The 10,290-nt window shown below is 37.3% G+C and overlaps 2 protein-coding genes across 2 annotated transcripts in view; one reads left to right on the top strand and one right to left on the bottom strand.

Annotated features, from left to right (window-relative positions):
- Positions 1-514: 514 nt before the first annotated feature.
- On the top strand, positions 515-1,774 carry LOC140787130 (uncharacterized). Its single transcript, XM_073135905.1, has 3 exons — positions 515-608; positions 706-1,352; positions 1,468-1,774. Exons 2-3 carry the CDS (start codon positions 737-739, stop codon positions 1,545-1,547), a joined length of 696 nt encoding a protein of 231 aa, XP_072992006.1. The 5' UTR covers positions 515-608; positions 706-736; the 3' UTR covers positions 1,548-1,774.
- Positions 1,775-4,640: 2,866 nt separating this feature from the next.
- The window catches only part of LOC140786853 (uncharacterized), a 16,690-nt gene continuing 11,040 nt past the window's right edge, over positions 4,641-10,290 (bottom strand). The window contains exons 7-10 of the mRNA XM_073135545.1: positions 5,999-6,058; positions 5,832-5,924; positions 5,638-5,757; positions 4,641-5,349 (exon numbers count right to left, since the gene is read on the bottom strand). Coding sequence (XP_072991646.1) covers positions 5,020-5,349; positions 5,638-5,757; positions 5,832-5,924; positions 5,999-6,058 — 603 coding nt within the window. The 3' untranslated portion in view covers positions 4,641-5,019. The remainder of the gene's footprint in view (positions 5,350-5,637; positions 5,758-5,831; positions 5,925-5,998; positions 6,059-10,290) is intronic.

Genomic DNA, 10,290 nt, shown 5'->3' on the forward strand with positions numbered 1-10,290 from the left:
TATCAGATTTTATGCATTTATATATCCTTCTTTGTATTCTTATTATATTTTTAATATATATATATATATATATTAAAATTTAGCAATTATTTCATGTGATAGAAATAAAAGTTAAATTATAGCCATAAACAAAAAATCCTGGTCTGCCAATACTGTTATCATTCTATAAATTTAAAAAATTTCTCCAAATTATTAATAAGAATAATGATGAAAAAAGTTGAAACTATAAATGAGTTGGCTTGCTGCAAGCGTATCTAATTAACTTCTTGATGAACAACTTACTGTTAATATTTGTTAGGCAGAATTTAATTAACTAACATATCTATGATTCGATGTGATAAACAAATTTAAGTTATTTTCTGTTGCTTTTTGTTTGTTGGTTTATATGTTTGTTTGGTTTTGTTTCTCCGGACAGATAGAATCTTCCATCTTCAACCAATTAAATACAACCAAGCACTAGCTGGAGAAGAAACTTACATATGGGAGTGTAGAGGATCACCGGAACGTCGTTCTATTTATGTGAAAGATGAAGCAGTACGATACCGGTTTCTACACAAATTTAGAGAAGGCAAAGGAGCGGCAGGCATTGCTCCAACGATTAATAGAAGGTTCCTCATCCTCTCTTCTTCTTCTTCTTCGCCTGCATCAGAATAGGAGTTTCCCCTCCTGCAATACATGTTAATTTTGTTTCTCCTCTTCTCCTAGCGTTGCGGCCGTCGACCAAGCGGCGGCTGCAATGAAAGAGTTAAGCATGAAGAACAAGTCGCCAAAAGCGATGCCTCTGTCTTCGTCGTCGGATAGCGAGGTGGAAGAGGAGGAGATGGCGGTGGTGGTCGAGGCGCCGCCCCCCACGTGGAACGCCGACGTGAACGGAAACCGAAAGAAGCTATCGAAGCATCTTTCGATGAAGGAGACGACGAGGGAGGCCAAGTGGGAGAAGCGGCGGAGGCAGATACTGCAGCGGCGGCGGCAGCGCGTGGTGAAGAAGGAAGGAGAAGACAACGACGTGGAGGTCGAGGAGAAGGGGAACATCGGCAGGATTCGTAGGGTGAGAAGCTTGACGGACGAAGACCTCGACGAGCTGAGGGGATCCATCGAGTTAGGGTTCGGGTTCATCGAGGAGGATGGCGGCCAGGATCTCCGCGACACTCTCCCCGCCCTCGACCTCTACTTCGCCGTCACCCGGCAGATGTCTGATCCGAAGATTTGGTCCTCCGCCAGCTCCGCCTCCACCCCGACCGCCACCTCTTCTTCCTATACCCTCGGTGGAACACCGAGCCCGCGTAGCCCTAACGAGCAACCGCCGCAGTCTCAGTCCTCGCCGGGTGATTTGTGGAAGATCATTACCGCTGGTACGTACCACTCTTCTTGTTGAAATATTTGTTTTTCTTTGTCTGATTTATATATATATATTTTAAAATATATGCATATTTTTCTTATCTGTCCACAATATATATACACACACAGGAGACAACCCTCAGCATGTGAAAACAAGATTGAGGCATTGGGCTCAGGTTGTGGCTTGTTCAGTGAGGCAATGCTGTTAAGTTTGAGCTGAAAGAGATTAAGGTTGCAGCAATGGGAGAAGGAATTAAGAGGCATGTTCTTTATTGCATGGCATATGCTTATGAATTATGTTAACCATTCGTTTGTTGTTTGTCTTTTGTACATATCCTGTCTCGTACCTCTTCCTGCTCTTCTGTTCTCCATTTCCCTTCAGTAATTTTGTTGCATGCTCATTGATCTCCTTTCTATATGTTGCTTCTTCTCCTTCTGTTTTGTCTTTTTTCAGAAATCTCCAGCATTTCCTTTCTTTTTTTTTCACTGCTACTGGTAAGAGTCGTACTTTATGGACGCATGCAGCCATGACAACCCACCAGACTATCACTTTTGCACCGACACACTTAGGGCTGTCAAAATAATCAATAAGCTCGACCTCGGCTCAATAAGACTGGATCAAGTTAGGCTTAAAATAGGCTGGAAAATAATTTCAATCCAAGTTTGATTATAAGTTGGCTCGATCAAATAAACTCAATAAGTCTCAAAATAATAATTGTACATATATATATATATATATATATATAATACGAGCAATATTTTTTATATTATACTAAAATTCTATTATATTTTAAATTTACTTAAGTAGATTATTATGTACTCTAATCTTATAGAATTTATATGTTTGAAATAGGTTTTACCTTTAAGCTTGATTAAAGCTTAATTTTTTTCAAACTTGATCAAGCTTAAAATTTGGCTTAAATTGACATAGGCTTAAAATTGCTTATCGTTCTACTTGTTTAGGATCAAACTCGGCTTGAGCTTAAAATCAGCTCAAAATTAGTTTGAATTGAAATAATTTTAATTCAAACTTAATCACAGATATAGATTTAAAATTAATTTAATTAAATTTTGATTAGAACTAGGCTCGATCAAGCTTCAATTTGAAGGGGAACTAATGTGGCTCTTATGTCCCAATTGATGCCATATATATTGCTTCTAAATAGAATTTTTCTATTTTCACTGGCACCACATCTACTGTGAAATCTTCAATTAGATACAATTGTAACAGTGACAAAATCATACAATGATGCTTAGGAAAACAACATGACAACTTTGAGTTTTTGAGCAATTCTGAGCATAAACAATTTGGGTTATATATATGTCTCTGATAATGATTTCATTTCTTATCCCTTCGAATAAGATTCTGATATGATCATCTTAAATCCAAAACATACTCATATATTATAATATTCGGGTAGTCTAACTCAAATAAATGATGTATCTGGATCTGCAGCTATATATCTACCCAAACAAACTAAAATATTATGAAAGTAGTAAATTAAGAACGTAATGGACTTTGACGTGATCGCTGGTTCATTTATCCTACACATCGCTTGAAATGATATAACTTCAGTCATGAAGCTAAACGTAGTCATTTGTGCCTGCCCTATTACTCGCTACTAGACCTGACCATTGTTTGCGTTCAGTTCGGGCCCAACTCTAAGCCAACTGTGGTTTAGGGACTTGACTGGGTTTGTGGTATCAAGGCACCCAATCACACCATGTACTCATTTCAATTGGCTTTAGGGGAGACAAAACTTGACCCAATATGATAACTCAGTTTTTAAATAGGCTTAGATATGATGTCAGGTTCAGGTCATAAATATATTAACTCACCTAATACGATTAATAATTGAGTCATGTTCTTATTTATTATTTTAACCTCTTTAACCCATTTGTGACGTGACCCGCTCACAAGTTAACGACACAATAATTCAATTATGACTGAATAGCTTGTTTATAACAAAAAAATATTGTTTATAATTCGAATAACCTATGTCACTCGGTATTTTTTTTTTTTAAACCTATGTAACCCAGTTAATAAATGAATCTTATTCATATTTTCATTGCCACGACTAAATCAAAACCTGGCTAACTTGATTCGATTGCTGACACTAATTGGCTTAATAAACACAATGAAATGAGTAATGAATGTGGTTTGAGTTAAATGAGGAGCATGCATAAGAGAGATTGTGTGTACCAAAATGAAGAGAAGGTTCTCTATTCTTGCCATAGATAAGAGAAATTGTGTGTAACAAAATGATGAGAAGGTTCTCTGGCCTTTTTTGTTTGGTCGGAGGTGTTGATCAAGAGATTCCAGAACTGGTTTTCTTATGTGAGGGCCAAGTAAGAAACCTTTCTCCTTATGGATATTGATGCCTATTGTAGTAAAATGGTGAGGTCACACTACTTGTATCTAATAATCTTAATATTCAATTTATTTCTTCTCCGTGCTTTAGAATATAGCCCAGTGCTAAGTAAACCAAGTATTATTCTTGTATTGGTGCACTTATAGCTTCTCGTGTTCTCATCTTTCTCCACGTTTATATGTCTTGAGCTTGGGTGTTGTACTATGGTTAGAGCCATTTGCTTCGGTGTAGGAAGTATTTTAGTTCTAGTGGCATAAAAGAGGTTCTCTTTTTGTAGAGAATAATTATTCTATTTTCGAGCTCAATTCCCTTTTATATACTTCTAATGTTCTCACTCCACCAAACCCTACTAACAATCAGGTGAGGTGAAGGACGAGCTCTCTGCTCTGTTAGCATTAAAAATTTGACATATTACCACTATGTAGCAATGTGTGTACCATCGCACTTGTTACTACTTAGTGCAATTGTAAAAACGAATGCATTTCTATAGATCGTCTTACAAAAATACGAGAATACAAGAGCGTATCTATTTAATAAGATTTTAAATAATATAGAAATAAGTCGGGCCTCAGAATTTAAACTTGAACTAAAATAGCTTAACCCATCTTGGGTTAAGCTAAGCGGGTCAGGCTAGCCATGCTCCGCTTACCCATCACAACAGAGATTTACGAAAGATAGTAGTGGATCAAAATAAAATTCTTCATCTACCTTTAGCTTTTTCGCAGAGAGTCATAACAAGAAATTTCACATTACAAAGATTTCCAATTTTCCTACAGTAACAAATGCGAATGCAAGTATGAACACATCTAAAATAATAGAAAATTCTTATTATATTTGAGAGAAGTGAGAATTTAAATGGAGTCCTAATTAAACAGTGCAGAATTTAAACTCGAAACACATACAATATGAACCTCTTTAACCATCTAAGCATTATTTGATCGACAGAGAAAACATTCTCATTATTGATTGCTGCTTATTCTTTTCGCCCAAAACCAAATATCCAGACCATGTTAGAGTTTTGTTGCCAGTGAACAATCGAATCCTTAAGAGTTGAAAAATATACAAGATCCATTACAATCAAATCCTTAAGAGTTGACAACATATACAAGATCCATTAGCTTCACCATCATGGCAGCGTCTGACGTCAGCTCTTTTCATTCCACATCATTCATATGTGCTGGACAAAAGACCAGTGCTAAATATGTGCTTTGCATTTGGTATTCTCTGTCTTCAATGAGAGCATGTGCTGGCATGTGTTGTAATGGAGGCTCCGGGATGCGAATTCTCAACTGCTATGCAATCAGTTTACTTACAAAGATCTCTGCGAGCTCTTGTAATTCGGTAAGAAGAGATAACGGAACCTTGAATCAAATGGGACGCTACTAAAACTTCGTACACCAAGGAACCTCTGCTTCCGGTGTGATTCGGAATCCCTAACAACTGTAACTTGATCAGGTGAAAGGTAACGACAGATCCAGTCAACAAGCAGCGAATCTTCCACCACAGTGTTACCAAAACTGTGCAGCAGATTTGGCACTAATAGCTTTCCTTCATCACTTATACCAATTGATGCTCGGATATAATCCCTCATTGAGTTATGAAGTTCATTGTGAACATTGTCAGCAGAGAAGATTCTTACCTGAATAACAATAGTACGAAGATGTTTAGCTGTAGGAAAGGAATACTAGTAAAGTAGTAATAGTGACTAGTTGAAGGATATTTCTAGTTTCTCTCTGTTCCAGCTAACTCTTATGGCGTGAAACTTTCTTCTTACAAAAAGGGAACTTCAGTTTTAACAGGGAATTTCCATGTAGCTGAGCAGAATTTAAATAGGAAAATATAATTCATACTAATTGATTCATGAAACAAGTGCTTTCATTGTTCCACTATTTTCATAACTGAATGGAGAACTAGAACATTAACTCACTGCAGGTGAAGAAAACATTCCACAACTGAGAGCAAAAAGTGCCAGAGGTTCAGGGTTGTCAACTGAATACTTCCTGTGCTCCTCAGAAATCTTCAACTTATGAAGATTCAACATTAAAGCCTGGAAGCAGCATGACTGAGGATTATGACATGAAATCAAGATGCGAACAACTTAACAGACAGAAAACAGCATACAAGTTGTGGTCGATGAGTGGGAGCATTCATCTTTAGGATGACAAATTCAATCTCAGCTGCACTAAATGACCTGCCACCTACTGCATAACATGCCTGCACCATCCAGATCTTTTTCTCAACATACACAATCAAAATTTTAACAAGAACAGAATGGGAAGCATTCAAACCTTCTGCATTAGCGAGAAAAGTTCCACGTCGTTTCTCGGAAAACCATATGCTAAATAGGCCTGAGAGATTTCAAGAGGAGTAAACTTTACTAGAAATCCTTCAAAGACATTAAAATCAAATGAAAGGGATTTAGCTATAATAACATTATCCATATTAAATAGATAAAAAAGTAAATGTCCAAATAATGTAAATATGTGTTCAAGAAAAACAAATGCAGATCGAAATACATATGAATAGGAAAATGTTTTGAATAAGGCAACTACTCAAGCTGAATGAACAGAATGAAATAAAATCAGTCGTGAACTCATAATTTTACTTGAAAGATAGAAACAACATTGCTTATATAATGTTAAGTTTTTAATTGTTGACAATTGTGTACAAAATATTCTAAGTGTATTTTTACATGTATATGAGTTTTATACAAGTCTAGAAAATCTCTAGTTTGAAGAATTGCAAGATTATTGGAGCAAAGTTGATGAGTTCACACCACGTTTACAAACGCGTTCGAACGCGGTGCGTTCACACAGACCGAGAGCTATGTTCACAAACGCGTTCGAACGCGGATACTTGCGTTCACACAGATCAAGAGCTGCATTCACAAACACGTTCGAACGCGAGTACTTGCGTTGACACAGACCGAGAGCAGCGTTCACAAACGCATTCGAACGCAACTTGAAAAGTTCAACCTGTCGCGTTCGAATGCACTTGAGCCCGTTCGAACGCACCTGAGATCAAGTCAGGCTGTTCGAACGCACCCGGGCTGCGTTTGAACGCACCAACGAAGTTTGATATTCTTAGACTTTCGTGAGTTCGGATAAGACTTGAATTTGGCTCTATCTTGGAGATCATAAATAAGGATTGTGATGCCCTAACTCTAGTGTGGTTGAAGAAGTATTATTGAAGGAGACTTCCTGAGGCTACATCGGTTCTTCAACTAACAAGGTCCTACTCTTCTGAAAGCTTAATCTTTCGTCTTAAGGTCTATCTAAACGAAAGATCAATCTCGAGGGTTACTAAGGTTGGACATCAATCACGAGAAGCAGTGAATTGTAGGTTCTAGCGAGCAAGACTGAGAGGAATAAAGTCGTTTGGATCGATGAGTTGTTTTGTGAGTCAGTCTTGTAACTGCTACTATCCTAGTGATTGGTTTTGATCCGAGTTTGGATCCGTGATTTTTTTCCATTTGGATTTTTCCACGTTAAAATCTTGGCGTTCATCTCTGCTTTCGTTTTTAATGTTTCTTGAGACTTTTACTTAAACGAACGAGTGATATCATTGCCTAGTATTTAGATACATACTTGTGTCTAGGGGTTTTTCATATAATTCTGCCATGCTCCCTAATGCAATAAGTTCATTTCTGTCATTGACAAAAACAACATTAGATGGTACTTAGTTCTGCTGTACTTGTTATGGATCTCCAGATATGTGTAGTAGCACAAAGAAAATGAGAAAACAATATCATAACTGTCTAAGGGCACCACTTCCTATGGGGGTAACCCCTTGCACTAAGGAGGTCATGGGTTCAAATGAAAAAATAGCATCAAAAGGGGGTTGTCGAGTGCATACTGAGAAATTAGGATTTTTGAAAAATAATTAGCATTGCATCCTGCACCTCTTTTGCAATAGCAAAGTGAGAGTCCTTGTACACCTAATGGAGATAACATTGCATTGGATTAAGGTGTTTGTGAGCGCTCCCGCACAACAAACTGGTATCAGCACTTCGACAGGTTTGATCGCTCATTGAGAAGATATTGCAAGAATCATCTTTAAAGTCAGAAGTGAAGAGGCTGGTTTCAAATACGAAATTCAAAGTAGAAAAATTTAATGACACAAATAACTTTGGCATGTGACAATATGAAGTTATGGATATTTTGTTCCAACAATAGTTGGATATTACACTAGAGGAGAGAAGATAAGCTACCAAGGCTTGCAACACTTTTGTTTTGAAAAAGATCAAAAGTACTTTGTTATGAAGGAGACATCAGCAAGAAGATAGTATATGATGATGAAGATGAAAAACATAAAAAATCAACTTTATTTGAAGAAGAAATTTTTTCTCTTCCATTTAGAAAAGGTACTATTTTGAATGAGCATGTGAATGATTATAATAGAATACTCGCAGATTTGCAAAATTTGGATAAAACACCTTGTTATTGAATTCGTTGCCTAATACATATAATTATTTGACTACTACCTTATGGAAAAGATTCAATCTGTTACGGTGAAAATGTAAATGCATTAATAAAAATGAATACTAAATGATGAATAAGCAAGTTCACATGAACTCTCCTTCTGGTGCTCTGATAGTGGGGTAGATCAAAGAGAAAAAAGTTCAACAAGAAGGACCAATGTCTGACAGGGTAATTTTTCCGATAGATTAATGCTTGTGTTGTTGCAAGTTTGCAATGAAGAGCATTAAAAAAAGGATTGTCATATATTGAGTAGCACTGACTAGAAGAACCAAAAGTAAATTTCACAGAACTTGAGGATGAGAATTTTGATATTGCAACAACTAGATTTTGGATTCAGGTTTACGCGTATCAAATGTGTTTCAATCACGATTCATTTTGCCCCTTTGAGAAAAGATGAATAATGATGTTGTTGCTTTATGTAATGAAAAGGCCCACAAATTAAAGGAATTGGCATAGTTCATTTGCAGTGGCATAATAGACTAGTGAGGGTTAAAAGTTGTTCACTTAGAATTGAAGAAGAATATCATCCTATTTAAGTAGGGATTGATGTGCATATCATCTCATTAAGTAAGGATTAATGTGCATATCATCCTATTTAAGTAAGGTCATTCGCGTGTAGGGTCGAGGGATATGGCCCTAGTTTGCTAGGCACGTCTTCAACCGGCAATTGATGTCACTAGTTAGGAGGATTTGCATAAGAACTTCAATCTTCCGCTGGATTGCCTCAATGTTCCATTGGTTCGCCTCTATGCTCTGCATAACCTGCTGCTGGTATGCCTCTATCCATTCTAAAATTCAATCCATGGAAATAGAAGCCGGATTTGCCTCCATAGGTGTCGCAGGTGGCCACGAACCGCTTGGTGGTGAATTGGTAGGTTCCGTGGATACCGTGTCCTATTGGGACATGGATGACCGCGTGTTGGCCATTGTTTACAGCCAAGGACCAATCTGCTATGGTACCAATTGATACAAACCGACTTGATCCAATTCATAATAGTTTCTAGACAAATTCGATGATAGAATTTTCGAGAGCAATTTCGTCAGATCTACCCATTGGGTTCTCTTGAAAATTAGATAATTTTGTCTCTTGAAGAGAACTTTCTAATGAATTAAGATCGCTAGGTTTGGCCGGTTAGATATTAAGACTTCGACCAAATAGTGGCTGAAGGTTGGAGATATGTTCTAGGCAGGAACGTGAATTGACAGATAATTGAGAGAAAGAGAAGATGGAGGAGAGGAGGCTGCTTAGGGACAAGGGTGGTGCGGCCAGATGAAGAGGGTTTCGGCAGCCTAGGAGGGGACAAGACTGATCCAGTAGGTGACGATTGATGAAAGAGAGAGGAGGAGGAGAAGTTGAGGCCGACCGCCAAGTTGAGAGAGGAGAGAGGGGGGGGACAATGCTTGAGCCAAATAATTCTTGATGAATGCATAACTGAATAAGGTTGCACTCCACATATATATAGAGGCTAATCATAAACTTACTTGAACTAGGATTTGCCATAAAACTTGTAGACTTAACTAAGATTTTTCTTAAGGACTTACATGACTTAACTAAACTACTGTCCTTGTCTTAGATTAATTCTCTGTTTCTCTACAAATAGAGCCCAAATCTAAAGAAATTTTGAAAACAAAAGTTCTAAATCATAATGTTACTGATTTTCTCCAATTGGTTCTAGATCATAACTCACATAAGCTAATAAGATTATTAAGATAAATAAACTCGATCCATCGAGCTTAATGTCCCCATAATGTGATCCGACCTGACCACATTCATATCAGCTATTTATATGAAACTTTGATTATCACAATAAAGAGTAGTTGGTGTAGGGATAGATACTACAATATGACCCAACAAACGACAAAGGTGAATAATTTCTTTAGGAGTAGTAGACATAGCCCTATACTCTGCCTCAGTACTAGAGAGAAACAATTTCTTGCTTTTTGCTCCGCCAGGAGATAAGAGAATTACTAAGAAGCAAACGGAATCTAATGGTAGAAAGACGAGTGATAAGATATTCAACCCAACCACCATCAAAATAAGCACAAAACACAAAAGATGAATGCATGGACATCAAAGGAGAGCAAATAGTAGTACCTCA

The sequence above is a fragment of the Typha latifolia genome, chromosome 4 (genome assembly GCF_019914945.1).
Source record: "Typha latifolia isolate L0001 chromosome 4, TyphaL0001v2, whole genome shotgun sequence".
In the NCBI taxonomy this organism is placed as follows: domain Eukaryota; kingdom Viridiplantae; phylum Streptophyta; class Magnoliopsida; order Poales; family Typhaceae; genus Typha; species Typha latifolia.

Excerpts from the sequence above, each read along its gene's own strand:
- LOC140787130 (XM_073135905.1), top strand. The coding sequence starts at position 737 with ATGAAAGAGTTAAGCATGAAGAACAAGTCGCCAAAAGCGATGCCTCTG. Across the intron at positions 1,353-1,467 it reads GTGGAAGATCATTACCGCTG|GAGACAACCCTCAGCATGTG; the intron begins GTACGTACCACT and ends ATACACACACAG.